Here is a 17,846-nt window from a genome sequence, read left to right as displayed (position 1 = left end):
TGTACCAATCAATAGCACCTTATATTTTATTAACTATAATTTTAATCTTACTGCTAGGGCTAGAGTTGTAGTCCAGTGGTAGAGCACTTGCCTACCATGTGCAAGGCCCTGGGTGCTATCTCCAGCATAAAAGAATAAAAAAGGAAAAAAAAACCTTATTGTTATATAATTTGTCACATGCTTATGTCTCTACAACTAAATTGTAAGTTTCTTAGCATCTGAGATCATGCATTGCACTTCTGTGTATTGCTTAAAGAGTATAAATACAGCACGCTGCTCATTTATTATTCATTTATTCAACAAATATGCATTGAACATCTCCCACATCCCAGGTACTATTCTGAGTGCTAGGGTATTGCAGTCACAAAATAGGCAAGGCCATAAGTACTCTGGTGGAACTTTCACTGCATCGGGCAAGCTACATAGTGAGTGTTCAAGTAGGTACACAATATAATGATAGATAAGGATAAGTGGTAGGTAGCAATGAGGGCATGTGAAAGAATGAATGAGAGGTTACTCTAGCTAGGGAAGGCCCTCTTAAAGAAAGCATATTTAAGCTGAAATGTGAGTAACAGGAAAAAGCCAACTATGCAATAAACAGGTTGCATACAGATGGTTCTAGGCCAAAGGTAAGTGACAAAAGTCAGGAGGCTGACTAAATTTGTTAAAGTGGAGGAATATCAGAATGATCAGTATGACTATCAGGGGAATCCCTGTGAGATCAATTCAGAGTGGTGGGTGTTAATCAAACTGTGGTAAAGAGTTTTTAACTTTAAGATGATAGGAAAGCAACAGAACATTTTAGACACAAGAATGACCAAAACATATGTTTAGAATTTTAAAAGACCACTCACTTCAAGGTAGAGAATGAAATGCTGGGATCAAGGGTAGATTCAGGAAGGCCAGTTGCACGTTATTTTAGTAGGCAAGGCAAGATACGACAGGCATTTGGATAAAGATGGTGGCAGGAAAAGAAAGGAAGTGGACAGATTCTGGATATGCTTTGGCAAGAGAGACAATGGAACCGGCCAGCATGAGCAAACAGGAAAACAGAGGTATTTCCTAGATGCAAATATTTCCTAGATGGAGATATCTGGGAGAGGAATGGGCCTGGGAGAAAGAATGAAAAAGGAAATCAAGCACTTCTTAATTGTATTGACGTTGGAAGGTCTAGAAGATACCAGAGTTATGAGTCCATTTTCCTGATTCTGGAGCTCATGGGAAAGGGCAAAAGTAGATATACATACATTTAGGACAAAAACTGTACTACATATGTGAAAGCATTGAGACCTGTGAGAGAATGTATGCCAAAGACCAGTATGGCTGGAACATAGGGAGACAATGTATGCCAAAGATCTAGACATGAACAGAAAAGGAAGTAAGGGATTGGCCAACATGAATGTATCAAAAGCAAGATCAGAGGACTGAAGTAGACGGTAGTGGCCTGAAGGAAGAGGGCAGGACCAATAAGTACTCAATATAGACAAACTCTTCAAAAAGGTTTACAGGGCCAGGGATTTAGCTCAGTGCTTCCGGCACCTGCCTCGCAAGCACAAGGTCCTGAGTTTGATCCCCAGTACCAAAAATAAAAGTTTGCAGTGAAGAGAAGCAGAACAATTAGGCAGTAGTTCGGAGGCCATGGAGTCAAGAGAAGGCTTCTCTCCACCCCAAAGTGGGAGATACTGGAATTTATCTAAACACAGACAGAGGAAAATGTTGATGACATAGAAAAGAGAGGGACTAATTAAACACATAAATCTTCACTTTTGTCAAATTAAAAATGTGTTTGATTCACATTAGACTAAGTAGGAGGTTGTTTTCCAACATATATCTGACAATCTGCAGGATTTAAAACTGGGTGGAAATAACAATAATTAAACATGTTATTATCAATTGGATGTAGTTTGAATGCTCCCTCCAAGGCTTTAGTATTGATATTTAATCCCCATTGTGAGGCAGCAAAAGAGTGAAACTTTATGATATTTAGATGTAGGATTTTGGGGAGTTGATTAGGATTACATCAGGTCATAAGGGTAGAGCCCCCAAGGTTGAATCCTTATGGGTTTTTAAGAAGAAGGATTCCCTTGTCTCTTATCATGTAATGTCCTGGGTCTCTTGGACACTCTCCCAGCAAGAAGGCCATTATGTGATGTTGGCCTTTGAACCTCCAGAACTGTGAGTCAAATAAACTTATTTTCCTTCTTCTTCTTCTTCTTTTTTTTGATACTGTGAATTGAACTCAAGGCCTTGCACTTGTCAGGCAGGTGCTGTACCACTGAGCTACATCCCCAGCCCAAATAAGCCTATTTTCATAATAAAGTTAACAAGCCTTGGGTATTCATTACAGAAGTGCAAAGTGGACTAATACACATGGATTTAATGCTCATTACATGCCAGGCATTGCTTTACGTGTTTGCACATGTACATTAACTCATCTATTCCTCCAAATAACTGTAACTGCTCCTACTTTACTCTTAGTGAAACAGAGACTCAGAGAGATTAAACAATTTGTCTAGTGTCAAGGCTGCGGGAAGTGACAGAACCAGGATTCACACTCAAGTGATCACATTCTGAAGCCTTAACTACCAGGGTAAACTGGTCAGAGGTTTCAAAGCTGCCAGCCTTTCCCCAGTCCCCCTCTTCTCAGCTACCTCTTTTTTCTTAAGCATACAAGGCTATAAAAAAAGGATGAAAGAGAATTGTTTTTCAACCTTTCTATGCTTCAGTTAAGCCCATGTGATGACCAAATCAATTAGTAATTCTTTCAAACATATTCTTCTCAAAATATCTATAAACCTCTAGTATATATTAAATACATTTTGACAGTTAAATAGTATAGTTTTTTCATAAAAGTATTTCTCCCATATTCAAATTTGACACACATTTTACATTATTTTAATAACTTTATGGTATTTAGCTGCTGGGATGTTCCACAGTTTACTTAACATTTCATATATATATATATATATATATATATATATGTATACACTCATGTACTTATATAAGAAACTCATGTTCTTGGCAGAAAATTAGCAAATACAGCTAGGCAGAAAGAATTCCACTCATTCTTTCATTTAATAAATATTTACTGAGTGTCTATTTTATGTCATGCAACCATTACAAATCATGCTTTTGAATATGATATAAAAGCATGAAGAGAATATAAAAGGAAAATTGCAAGATACAAAGCCATATAGAAAGTATGAGAAAGAACTAGTCAAAAAACAAGGCTGGGGGTACAGCTGAGGGGTACAATACAGGTTCAGCATATACAAAGGCCCGAGTTCAATATTCAGCACCAAAAAAAAAGTGAAAAAAATCAGAAAACAAATAAAAGAAAGGAAAGAAAATCAGGCGCAGGTGTATGTGCACACATACAAACTGGACAGAATAGAAAGAGAGAGATTCAGAGAGACAGAGAGATAGAGACAGAGATAAGCATATCAGACGTAAGCAGTAGCTGTTATGCTGCCTGGTAAAATTAAAGATGATTTTTATTTTCTTCTGTTTGCCTTTGCTTTACAGTTTTCCTATAATGAACACATATTAGTTTAGTACTCAGAAAATAATGTTCTCAAATTAAATATTTCTACATATTGTGCTGAAAGCACATGTACTTCATGCATTACCAGACATCACATTTGTCACTAAAGTAGAATCCATTAAAGTAGTAAAGCACAGAGCGTATGTGGATGTTTTTATTGTTTCACTTACCCAGTAGTTATGCTCCAAATTATTTCACTGTCAGGAGCATTGTTCAAGGGGTGCATGTGTGTGTGTGTGTGTGTGTTGTGAGGCACTACTACATAATTATCCATGCTAATTAGTATACATAGATCTAGACACAAAATAAATTATGGACAATCAACATGGAGCTTCACCTTCTTGCTACTAGATCCACTCATCAGAGGGAGAAACATTAAAAGAGATCCAAGAGACATTTTCAAGGTGGGAGGGATCCTGAAGAAAATTCAGATGCTTTCCTCTGTCCCTTTATTTAGGCTACTTTTTAAGATGCCTCTTTTCTTTTCACTATGTATGTAAAAGTCCAAACATGCTAAATATATATATATAAATATATATATATATACACATATATATATATATTCAAAAATATATGTAAGCAATCCTATCACCAAGTTTCAATAATTAGCAACATTATTAAAAACTTTCTTTCCAACTGCTTATCTTGTATCTAAAAGAAATAGTAACACTTATGCACAGGAAAACTATATAGAAAAATTTTCTAGCGTTAAATAAAAAAGAAATGGCTTTTTAAAACCTCAGCACTAAGCTGTAAAGAAGTCCCCAAAAATAGTTCCTCAGGCCTACTGATGCAGTTACCACCTTTTACCACCCATTTGCCCCATCTCTTCCAAGCTGTTTGAATCAGCATTATTATGCATGGAAAACCAAGAACTGTTGAACAGAAAATACTGTTGGGGAAAATACTGAGAACCCACCCAAGGCAAGTGTGGCCAGGAGTGCAGCCCCAGGATAATTAGGCAGGAGCTTTATTTACAGAGATCAATCAGTGGAGCCAGTGGGGCACCGTCATACTGCCTCCTTATTGTACCTACCCAGACTGTTGTCACTGCTCGTGGGCCAGGAATCAATTCTGTCCCTTAGCTTCTTCTTTTTACAGGAGTTGTCTGACTTCACAGAGAGGTCTACTTCTTCCTTCCTAATTTCTTGGACTAGCTGCATACGACACCTTGTAAAATCCTGAAAGGAAATCTTCCCGTTTTCATCTGCACCCAACTGGCTCATGATCTCAGCCACAGACTCTTCCATATTCAGTTGGCGACAGACCATCAGCAAGTCATTTCTGCAGAAGAGGTGCAGGGAGAAAACATGTTAGGAGCGACATTTGATCTAGAGAAAGTGGCTAATGACAAAAAAGTTTATTTCTGAAATATATTTACACATAGAAGAACTACTTTCAGCTGTCTCATTGCTATCAGAAAAGCGGCAAGTGTACAAAACATCTATTTTATCTGGGTTATTCCAGACAAAAACTCCATTATTATTATTTGAAAAGGAAAGGCACCTTTTAATCCTTTGTTCTCTTTTTCTTCCTGTTTCTAGGACTTCCTGTCCCTTTCCTTTGAAACTGAAGAGCTTAAATTTTTTCTTTACACCTGTGGAGGATAGCACTGTAATCTCTCTGTAAGATAAAGTTTCAGAACACAGAAAGGACATTGTTTCCATTCTTGGCAGAATTCAAAATCTAGTCAAGGTGTAAAAAAACACAAAGATTTTAATAAGCTTGATTTTCAGCCTTCTGAACCATAGCTAAATATGTACTTCTTTAGTATGTTATTTAATCTTGATTTTCATGATTCTTGTTCACCTACCTGTTTTTTCCTAATTTTCTTTCACTGCTTTCTACCTTCCCATTAGCAATCAGTACAGCCCTAAGACTCAGAGTAATGATCAAAATCTCAAATGTCTTCCAGGACTAGATGCCAGGTAAATGTGTGGAGTGTGTGGATCTAAGAGGGTAGAAAAGCATACCTAGCCTACAGAGTCCCAAATTAGAAAAAAGAAAATTAAAAAGGAATAACAGAACAACATTATGCAGACCAAAAACATTTATCTGGAGGACACTGGTTTGATCCCTGACATATAAATTTTATTCTTTTCTCTCTATCTAATCACCTATGGGAAACAGTTTGCTCATACTGCTTCAGCTGTAAGTCTTAGTGAAATTCAAAGGATTCTAGAATTTAAGAGTTGAAAGAGACATCTTCTTGCAAGCCCAAGGTCCCGAGTTCTATCCCCAGTACCAAAAAAACAAAAAACAACAACAAAAAAAGAGTTGAAAGAGACATCAGAAATTAGCTCTTGATCACAAAGATAATTAATGCTTCCATCTAACACACTGCAAAAGTTCACTCATTTTAAGAAAATGCCCAATTTGATAACTGTTGATACCTCAAACCTAGCCATGAAAAGGCCACTTGTCACTCAGTCATCACTCACAAATCTCTTCTCCTGGTCAATGCCACCATGACCTCCCTAAATTCTTCAGGCTCATGGAATCATGGACATTTTTTTTTTTTTTTGGTACCGGGGATCAAACTTGGGACCTTGCGCTTGCAAGGCAGGCCGCAGCACCACTGAGCTAAATCCCCGGCCCATGGACATTTTTCATATCTTCTCATTCCCTCATGTGTTAAAAGCACAGTCGCCAGTCTGTTACACTAGAGATAGTAGAGGCAAATGGGAAGAAGCTGGGCCCCTGGGGTGAGCCCTTGAAGGAGATATTAGGAGCCCTCTTTCAGTGTCTCTCTTTAACCCCAGTTGCCCTGTGGTCAGCAGCTCTGTTCCACTGGTCACCCTCTATCATGTTCCACCTCACCACCACCCCAAATGCAATAGAGCCGAGTGATGGTGGACAGCAACTTCTGAAACTGTGAGCCAAAATAAACCTCTCCTCTTTTACATGGATTTTCTTTGGTATTTTATTATACCAATGGAAGGCCAGCTGACATAAATAAAGGGGATCTCCTTTTCTGCCTTACAATATTTTTATACGTATTCTTTTTATATTTTTCCATAAGTATATGAGTCACTAAAACATTCTTAATTTATGCCATGCCTATGACACTAACCTTTTTAGCTGGTCACCCTGCTCACGTGCCATCCTACTTTCATATCTCATAAAGAAATTTATACATAGCCACATCTTTTATCTTGTGTGTATGTGTATGTCATTATGTGTGTGCACATTTTATATACATATATATATATGCTATGTGTATATAATACATACATACATGTATTTGTAAGGCACATAGATGAGTAGATGAATCAATAAATATACTTGGGAGTAGGTATGGTAGATTACTATTAGTCTAAATTTTTCATTTGTCTATAGTAGTCTAATAAATCTATATCCTTACTTGGGCCTTAAAGTTAAGGACATTCATGGTAGGCATGTGCTTCTCCATCCCTTAACTTCACTCTTTTTTTTTTCTTTTGTACCAGAGATCAAACTCAGGTCCTTGCACTTGCAAGACAGGTAGCATAACCACTGAGCTAAATCCCCGGCCCCCTAACTTCACTCTTGACATACAACTTGTTTGTCATACTAGTGGACTTATATTAGTGCATTTGATTTGCCCCATTCTGCTTCTGCCATCTACACTGGAAGCACATACCATTCTATTCCCATTAACCTAGGTCCCAAAATATACCAGCCCAGCCAACCTGCAGACTCACAGCCTAAGAACCACTCCAGCTGACCCAAAATGTGTGCTTAAGAATAAATTCTTATTGTTTATACTAATTAAAGCTAATTTTTCAGCTGATATTTTGTGATTATTCACCAGCAATAGCTAATTGATATGTTGAAATAATATATTTTTTAAAGAAATGTTTTCATAAAGTTATCCTTTTTGCCCTTCCCTTTATACAATCTGCTTGATATTCAGCTGGACTCATCCAAGATTTAGAAATGGTTAAGACTGATAAAACAGGAATGCAAACAGAAAGAAAGGGTCCAGATTTTACTTTGGATATGAAAGTAGAAACACATTATATTTTCTAAATAAGAAATTGTTTCTTAGATTTTTATATAGTAGTTTTTTAAAAATAAAACTTAGTGAGAAATAAGGTTTTCTAAATTCCAGAAGTTCATATAATATGATATTAATGAGAATATTCTCTAAATGACAGAAATATGGTGTTTTACATTGTATTTTTGACTACATTGTATTTCATAATTTTCTGCAATGTACTACAATACTTTCACAAATTGATATGTCATTTTACATTTTAAAGATGGGGCTAATAATAGTACCTATCTTTCAGGGTTATTCTGAAAATAAATGAGACAATGTGTGTAAAGCACTTAACATAATTCCTGGCATATATTAAGTATTCAATAAATAGTAGCCATTACTATGATTATTTTATAATTATTGATCATAGATCTTTCACAATATCCTAGTTTAATAATTAGAGCTTTTGTAATGAAGCATGAACCGCTCAGGGGAAAGAATGCCTGATTACCTACCTTACTAAGTGGAGCAATCTGTCCACAAAAGCCCTTTCCTGTGGCCCATTTACTACTTGCCAGGCCTGAGAAGCCTCATTCTATTCAGAAAGAAGATTTGTGTTTAAAAATGCCAACTCAAAGTAGAATGTGTAGCACAACATTTTTATGTAAAAAGTAGGATCACTGAGAGACTGGTTTGAAAGACAAAAACAAAATATATTGCTATCCACTAATGTCAGATTAAAATCTTTAAAATAGAACCGCCAGTTTTTGGAAATGAAATTAAACCTAAGTTCTTTCAGCATAGAGATACAAAACTGAAAATAACAACAATGAAGCCTGCAGGGCAAGTACTATCTTCATTTTGCAGATTAAGTTATGAAGGCTAAGTTATAAGAAGTTATAATAATAAGAAGCATTTATTCTCAGAGAATTCAGCACATGGATGTTTAGTAAATATTGAATGACCAGTGAACCCCATGAAAAAGAAAAAAAGAAACCTAAGGGCTCTTTAGTCTTCAATGCAGCATGACAATTTCTCTGTCGCAGGCAAGGCAAATTTCTCATAGGAAAAGCTGGGATCACCCAAAACCAAGTAGTAGAGTGGGGAACTATTTCAGCAGCAGTAGCATGATTACATGAGGCACCTACTCTCACATAAATGAAAACATTCATGTTACTTACTGACAAGGTCATATTGTGAGAAATGCATTATTAGGTGGTTGCATCATTGCGTTAACATCAGTGTACTTACACAAACCAAGACAACTACAGTGTCACTAAGTGATATAATCTCAGGTACCAGCCTCATACATGTGGTCCACTGTTGACTGAAATGTCATTATGCAGTGCATGACTATATTCCAGAAACTACAGATCCAATGTAGAAAATGTAAATCAACAAAAAGAAGAACATACAAATTTCATATAATTTCCCTACCTAGCCATGACCACAGTGAACATTTTGGTGACTGTCATATAAAATTCTAGTGAGCACTTTTTCCTCTACATCTTCATTACTACAAGTGCTGTAGGATGTCATATTTATTCAGTTTCACACACATTTATCTTATGTTTAGAGGCTATCATCATGGCACAAGAAAGGAATGGCCTCGGGTTTATGGCAGGAGAACTGGTCAAGTCAAGCAATACAGTATTTAATTCTGTAGAGATACCAATCACCAGGCAGTGGAATTGAAGTATGACTGAAGATTGATGCATCCCTATCAAAACTGCATGATTTCACAATGCAGTTATTACTTTCTGTATATAAAAGTCTTTTTTCTCTTTACTATTTTTCTTCCTTTAACATAAAAAAAAAAAACAAATAGGAAATGAAAATTCAATGAAGCTATTTATCACTCAAGGAAATTCATAGCCTAACATCAGGGAAGTATAATGGAGATGGGATTTGCTCTCTTTGGCTCAAGGGAAGAGAAAAACATGATTCTTCCCCACACTGACAGTAGATCCCAAACCAGGTGGAATAAGTCAATCATTATTTTGAGTAATAAATAGGTTACATGGTTCTGTTCAAAATTTTGATCTACTGTAGACCCTGGGCAGACAGGACAGAAGTAGGTGCTCATGAAAGAACAACAAGAAATATCTAAAAGCTCATTTTGCCCCTGTCTAACCAGAAACTCTAATTTCAGTTCTACAAGTACTCTGTGAAAAAATTATAAATAGGTTGTGAAAAACAGTTTTTTAAGCTACAGTTGATAATTTCTGTACACAAAGTATGAGGCAAATGCATTTGCCTTTCATCATTGCTTCTTAGTAAAATAAAGTGATACACAAATCATAAAAAGGAAGAAACAAACCTGTACCTAAGATGCTTAGGAAAAGAAGAAATTTCAGTAAATTTCAGAAAGATGTAATGGAGATGGGAGCATGTTGACAAATAATACAAGTACTAAAAATTGATGTTTAGAATATGCTGCAAGAGAGCTGCTGAGAGGGCAGCAAAATGAAGGCCGTGGGTTTACAGCTGGCTGTTAGGATGGGTGAGAACGAGAAGTCAGGCTGAAAACAACAAGGCTTTAACTCCCTTTCATGGTGTGGCATAAGGAGACACTGTTCACAGTTGGTAAATAAGGGTGCCAAAGTAGAAGCATATTGTTCAGCATTTTGAAAGAAACGATCATGGGAAGTAGACGCTCACATGGTAAAAACACTTGGCCCTGGGGAGAGAGGGTGGGCATGGAGAGGGAGATGGTTCAGGAGACTTATGTGTCATAAATGTGTGTGTGTGTGTGTGTGTGTGTGTGTGTGTGTGTGTAGTACTGGGGAGCAAACCGAGGGCCCTGCACATGCTAGGCAAATGCTGAGCCACTGAACCACATCCCCCACCATAGCTTTTTCTGCTTTGAGGAAAGTAATGGTTTCAAATTAAAAAACAAAACTAGTAGGCCATGATGTAATCTGAGATATAACAGAAAAAAATTACTATTTAGGTATATAGGGAAGTTCTACAATGCAGTAAGGAAAAGATAACAATTCAGTAGAAAAATGTGCAAAGACTATGAACAGTCAATTAACAAAAAAATCTGAGTGAACAATAAAGATATGAAAACAGTTTCAGCTAGGTGTGGTGACACATGCCTGTAATCCCAGCACTCAGGAGGCTGAGACAGGAGGATCACTATAAGTTCGAGGACAGCCTGGGCTGCATAATGAGTTCAAGGCCAGTCTGAACTACATGGTAAAACCTTGTCTGAAAAAATAAAATAAAATATTTTCAACCTCACTAAATGTAAGGAAAATGCAAATTAAAAGAAATAAGATGCATTTCAGTACTTATGGGATTGCCCAAAATTTAACCTTATGATATCAAGTGCAGGCAAGGAAGCAGAGGCTCTTACAGGGCTGACAGAAGAAAAGCTGGAACCACCTCTTTACAGAGGATGTTGGCAATATCTAAAAAAATAGAGTTAAGCATATGCTTCAACCAAAACTACAACTTTCAGTCCCATGTTCTAAAGAGACTTTTGCATGGGCCAAGGAGACACACACTGTATCTTTTGCTGCGTAATAATAATATGAATAACCATATGACAATAACAGTTAACACATACTGGATGTGTATTGTGTGCCAGGGCCTGAACTAGTGTTTTATATACATTAGTTAATCCTCACAAACATGCTATAAAGTTGGTATTATTATTATCATCATTTTCCAAAGAAATACATCTACAAGTGTTATAAATCTCCAAAAACAGTTGTGAATAAAGACATCAAATTGAAGAATTTGTCTTCAATTTGAATTCTTCAAATTGAAGAATGATGAACAATATGCCAGCATTCACCTAAGTTTAAAGCATACACATACTATGCACAGTATATAGATTTACATATAAACAAGTAATAAAAGAAAGTCAGGAAGCATAAGTATCTATAAAGTGGCAAGGAAGGGAAAGAAATGGGATTGGGGAAAGGTCTAAAAGGTTTTTGTTTCGTTTTGATTTGTTTTTATGTCATACTGAGGATTGAACGCAGGGCCTTCACAGTCTTTTTCTTTCCAATTTTTTTAGACAGGGTCTTGCTTAGTCACTAAGTTATCCAGTCTGGGCTTGAACGTGTGATCCTCCTGGCACAGCCTTCTGTAATTCCAACTATTTAGAAGGCTGAGCCAGGAGGATCAGTATTTGTTTAAAAACAAACAAAGCTCCTTTAGTGATTCAGAGAGCTTTTCTTTTATACCAATAATTCTAAGAAATGAGGGCTGTAAGGCAACTCAAGAATCTTAATGCTCAAAAACAAACAAAAACATTACATAGTGGTAATTTATGCTCTTGCAAGTTAAAAGGAAATAATTATTTTGGGAAAACTCTTCTATTGAAGTAGATATAAAAAGGCTTTCTCTAGAATTTAATCTCTATGAGAAAGGAGAAATGTCTGTATTTTGTTCACCATTATATTCCCAACACCAAGAAAGGTGTCTGGCATGTAACAGATGATCAATAAATAAATTACTTTTGACTAGAATGCCCTGATTTCAAATATATCAGTTAACTGAAATATGACACATAGGACAAATTGGCAAAGACAGCCTTTAGTTAATCAACAATTTTCTTTAAAAGCATAAATATTACATTCTGCAATTTAAAATGGCACTTTGATGTTAAAAAGGGAAAACAAAAAGATATTGCTATGGATAACTGCATCTCAGCCCCTTTTCAAAATTGAGACCTATTTTTTGATTAATTAAGTTTATTGATATATTTTAGGTATACATTATAATCGCATTCATCATTGGGAATTTGTATCTGTACATGATATATCATGGTTCTGGTTTTTCCCCATTCCCCTTCTCTCCCTTCCACCCCTCCACCCCTCCCTATTTACAAAAGCTTTGTTTCTGTCTTTTCCTTCTTTTCTCTTTTTTTTCTTTCCTTTCTTTCCTTTCCCCTGCCCTCCTCCCTACTTCTGCTTCCTCTTTGAACCTTTTTTCCTATTTCACATTACCTATTATACATTTTGGTCCTCATTTACACTTTCAGTTTCTCACACCAGAGAAACAATTCGGCATTTACATATGTATGTCCTATTTATTTCACTTAAGAGTATGGTCTCAAGGTGCATCCATTTAGCTATAAATGACTCTAATTTATCATTCTTTAAGGCTGATTAGTACTCCATTTTATACTTAAAAAAAAAACATCTTTTTTTATCCAGTCATCAGTTGATGGGCATTTGGGCTGTTTCCAAGATTTAGTATCACAAACTGTGCTGCTATAAACATGGGTGCACATATATCACTATGGTATGATGCTTTTAATTCTCTCAGGAACATACCCAGAAGGGGAATAGCTGGGTCAAGTGGGATCTCTAATCCTAGTTTTTTGAGGAATCGCCACACTGATTTCCACAGTGGTTGCACCGGTGTAGACCACCAACAGTGGAAAAGGGTTCTTTTTCCCCAACAGCCCCTTCAGCATTTGTTATTGGTTGATTTCTTGATAGCAGCCATTCTTTCTGGAGTGAGGTGGAATCTCAGTGTTGTTTTCATTTGCATCTCTCAAATGACCAGTGATGCTGAACATTTTTTCATTGTTTATATTCTACTTCTACTTCTTTATCTGAGAAATGTTTATTCATTTCAGATGCCCATTTTTGGATTGGGTCTTCAAATTTGGGGGCATCTGATTTTTTTAAAGTTCTTTATATATTCTAGATAGTAGTCCTTTGAGGAATAGCTGTTTAAATTTTTTTCCCACATTATGGGTTGTTGAGACCTATTTTTTTTTTTGGTACCGGGGCCTGAACTCAGGACGTTGGGCTTGCGAGGCAGGTGCGGTGCCACTGAGCTAAATCCCTGGCCTTAGACCTATTTTTACTTTATTTTATTTTATTTTATTTTATTTTATTTTATTTTATTTTATTGGTACCGGGGATCAAACTCAGGTCCTTGAGCTTGCACAGCAGGCAGCAAAACCACTAAGCTAAATCCCTGGCCTTAGACCTATTTTTAAAGGTTGGTTGTAGTCTGAAAATATGAGACAAGAATATGAAAGCCACAAAAGGAAGAGAAAACTGATTGATTATATTACCTAAACGAAAAATTGCTCCATGACAAGCATCATAAGGAATTAAATGACATCATCTCAATCCCTCCTATTGTGGTCTCAAAGCACTCACCAAGCATGCCAAAGTGGCATCTGAGACTAGTGCAGAGTTGGGCCCATGCTTTTATTCTTTTTTCTTTTCTTTTCTTTTGCTCTCTCTTTCTCTCCCTCTCCCTGTCTCTCTCCCTTTCTCCCTCCCCCTGCCCCCCACTCTCTCTGTGTTACTGGGGACTGAACCCAAGGCCTTCTCATTGTGCAACATCCCTAACCCTTATACTTAATTTTCATTTTGAGACAAGATCTTGGTAAGTTGCTACGTTGCCCACACCAGGGTCAAATTTGGAATTCTCCTGTCTCACCATCCCACAGTGCGTGGACTACAAGTGTGTACCACCACTCCTGGCTTGTCTGTTTCTTATAAAGCATACCATCAGAAACAATGAAATTATTGGTTTAATTCTTATATCTGAAAAAATGCTTTTAGTTGTGGCTACCAACTTGAAAAAATACAGAAAATAGAAAAGATAAACAAAAGGAAAAGATTAAAAGGAAGGAACACTTTAAGTCACTTATTTATATTGTCTTTTTGAAGTTTTAAATTTAATGGATTATTGAGATAAAGGCTTTTTGCAAACCAGAATTTCTAATTACCAACTTCTTTATCATTATCTAATTTGAAACCTATTTAAATTGATTTGGAAAAAATTTTTTTTGTACTGGGGATCAAATTTGGGACCTTACACTTGCAAAGCAGGTAGCTAAACCCTTGACCCTGGAAATGTATTTTAACCCATGTGAATAAATATATGTAGTCTTGGACAACACTGTTCATTATGGTAAGCACCAGTGACAGCTATTTAAGGCCATATTTATAATTAAAACTAAATACATTAAAAACTCGGTTTCACAATTGTTCTAGCTTAATAACTACATTCCACATGCTCAGTAGCCACATTGACCAGCACAGATATATAGCATTTTGATCATCACAGCAAGTTTCATTGGCTAGCAGTGGAAAAATGAGAGTACAATCTCTTCAAATTGCTTCAGGAAATACTATGTCAAGCAAAGAAAACGTTAAAAATGTCAGTTACTTTTCTAGGTAAAGAAAGAATTGCAAAACTGGAGGTATTTCTCCCCTGAAATATAGAAAAGCCATTTATGTCATAAATCTGTTAATTTTTTTCAGCTTATTTTCTAAAGTTGGATTCACACCTATTCATAGTACCTATACAAAAATACTTTTTGAATCAGCATATCTGATCAGATTCAAATTGCTGACCAGATCACTACCCATTTATGCAAAAACTGAAAGATTTATCCGCCTTCAGGGCCAAGTGGAAGGAAATGTATGTTTCCGAGAGGAAGCACCAGCTTTATCTCCATAGATTTGAACTCCTGAAATACTAATTCCTCGTGATGTCTAGTCTGAACTTTCTGAAAGTTCACAGAAATATTGAATAGCTAAGATCGATCACTGACAGGATGGTTTCCTCCTTTCCAGGTGCAATGTCAAGAGTGACTATAGGCCAATATTCAAGAAGACAGCACTGCAAACAAGTACAGTATTATGTGCATATACTTTAAAAACCCATTTAATTCTACAATTCATGTACACATGACTGTTTCCTAATACTCTTGCTTTTTATTCTTTCGGTGGTCTCTTAAATTGGCATTTTCTATTAATATTCTAGTGGAAGAAATTATTTTAATGTTTTTCTCCCTTATACTATTTCTTTAAGTCAGTGAAGTGACATTCTCTATGAAGTAAGACTCAGTTTATCCTCATAATGAGTTGTATAAACATCTCAAAAGCAGTCTCTGTCATTCCTGGGGAAAAAATACTCATTTGAAGTCCCTACAGTTCAGGGGCTGTGCCAAGTGTTTTTGATATATTATTTCATTTAATCTTCACAGTAATTTAGATATTGGCACCATTTTGTAGGGTCTATTAGCGCCTCATAAAAGGGAATCTTTTCTGGGTTCCTGGCCCACATGTGGAAAGCAGCAGGCATTTAAACACGTTGGTGGATGCATGAATGAACAAAGGATGCATCATTTCGGTAATTTCGGGGACAGACATATAGAAGCTTGCAGTAAGCACTCAGTGAAAATGGTTCTTAATATTGGGGAAGTGTGCCAATTTTTTAAAACTTATTTTTGAGAGTTTTTAAAGTAGCACTTTCAGAATAGTTATCCTTCACATCATTTTATATCATGATTTACAGGAAAATGACATACATAACACCATTATTATAAAAAGACAAGGAAAAAAAAAAAAGACAAGCCCGGGGATTTAGCTCAGTGGTTCTGCCACCTGCCTCACAAGTGCAAGGTGCCCCCCAACCCCATATCAAAAAAAAAAAAGACAGCCATACCCCCACTTTCTTTTTTTGGGGGGGTTACCAGAGATCGAACTCAGGTCCTTGTGCTTGCAGGGCAAACAACTTTCTAACAAAGGCAAGAAGATATTTATTTATTTATTTGGGTACCTGGGATCAAACTCAGGTCCTTGTGCTTGTGAGACAGGTGGCAGAACCACTGAGCTAAATCCTCGGCCCAAGAAGATATTTATAATATGCATTTAATGTATAAAAGATTTACAACTTGTTGTGAATAATAAATTTGTAATCATGTTTATTTTTTCCACTGTAGAAGAGGAGTAACTCAATAAGATAAACCAAAAGTTTTTGTTCAGTTCTATTCAAATGAGTAGAAAGAGTAAGAAATTCTTTATGCTAGGCTCTAATACACACTTGACCCCTGGCTCTTCGGAACAGAACTTGGGCTACTCACCAAGCATCAAGGCTGTCTGTTCAACTGTTCATTTTTTCTAATCCTCTCTTGGTCTCATTCTTTTATCATCTAACACCCCTCTCAGATCTTCACGCTTCACAAGTCATGTGGACCTGTATGTCCTATCTCCTAACACCCACTGACTCTGCTCACACACAGTTAGGGAGGCTGCAGTCACACTCAGAATCCATTTTCCCAATGTTTATGTTGGTTCCTTGGGTTATATCTTAACCTAGTCAGAAACCAAAACCTCTCCATTAGGCTGACTCTGTGACACTTGCAAATTTCCCCAGATTTTATTACTTATATGTTGTCTGCAAGCTTTTAAAAACATTCAACACAGGGTTTGATTTTTTTTTTCTGAGTGCAAGTTATGGCATTAAAGTTTTTCTCAGTATTTTCCTAAGTACTTTTGTTTAGAAAATGGCATTAAAGCAAAAATAATATGGAGGAAATGCTACTGACACCTTTCTTTGAAGGATTAAAAAAATGCAGTTCTCCTTTGGTATATGATTTTCTCTCTTATTCCACTTTTAATCACTCAGAACCTAATTAAAATATCATAACATGAAAAGCTGAGGAGGCCTTGTAGGCTGATTACAGAAATGGAAAGGTGGAAATCTAATCCCAGTAATGCAGCAGCTTTAGGCAAGAAATTTCGTCACTGTGTCTCATTTATTCCAGCATTACAAGGGGATACCATATTTGTCATTCTATGAAAACAAAGCAAGCCAATGACATTTACAGCAATGCATTCTGCTTATAAGCTAGAAAATCACTGAAATTTGAAGGATTTAAAAAATTATTTTAAAAATGTAATTTATGATGGATTGATATTTTGCAGAATAAAATAAAATGAACTGAGGAGAAAAAGATTTAACAGAAACAGAAAAAAACAAGTTCAATTTTTAATATTGAATCCACTACTGCTAAAGTTCTTGCATTTACCTTATTAAAGACAGACAAGAAATACACTAGTCTGTGGATGTCACGAATGTGGCTAAAACAAGTCCTTCCTCCAAAAAAGCCAGTGCCTAATGTGGAAAGGGATGGTACCAAACAGCAACAACACCAGAATCTTATATAGCTTGCCATATTTTGTTGCCCTTAACGTATGAAAGTGAGAATACACTGTAATGATATCTATGTTCAGTGCTGGTCAACACCGTATAGGAGAAATGCAAAGAAATGCCATCAAAATTTGTACTGTATTTATAAATACTTTATTTATTCATTCATTCATACATTCATTTAGTAGTACTAAGGACAGAACCCAGGGTGCTCTACCACTGAGCCATATCCCAGACCCCTTTTTTTTTTCGGTACCGGGGATCGAACTCTGGTCCTTGTGCTTGCGCAGCAGGCGGCGAAACCACTGAGCTAAATCTCCAGCCCTTAATTCCTTATTTTAAGACAGAGTCTCACCAAGTTCCCTGGGCTGGCCTCAAACTTGTGATCCTGCCTCCGCCTCCCTAGTA

General features: G+C 36.4%; 1 protein-coding gene across 5 annotated transcripts in view; it reads right to left on the bottom strand.

Annotated features, from left to right (window-relative positions):
• The window catches only part of Mcc (MCC regulator of Wnt signaling pathway), a 425,319-nt gene that overhangs the window by 341,735 nt on the left and 65,738 nt on the right, over positions 1-17,846 (bottom strand). For 4 of the 5 annotated variants that reach the window (XM_087194482.1, XM_087194483.1, XM_021238432.2 and 1 more), the window contains exon 2: positions 4,581-4,828. In XM_087194482.1, the coding sequence (XP_087050608.1) occupies positions 4,581-4,828 (248 nt within the window). Of the gene's footprint in view, positions 1-4,580; positions 4,829-5,050; positions 5,192-17,846 lie in introns of those variants that run through there. The other variant, XM_087194481.1, reaches the window with a different exon arrangement.

The sequence above is a fragment of the Heterocephalus glaber genome, unplaced genomic scaffold (assembly GCF_053883595.1).
Source record: "Heterocephalus glaber isolate CG9 unplaced genomic scaffold, H.glaber_assembly_v1.0 deba00001606, whole genome shotgun sequence".
NCBI classification, from domain to species: Eukaryota; Metazoa; Chordata; class Mammalia; order Rodentia; family Bathyergidae; genus Heterocephalus; species Heterocephalus glaber.
The sequence above is the reverse complement of the archived record's forward strand: the minus strand, read 5'-3'. Positions and strand labels throughout refer to the sequence as shown.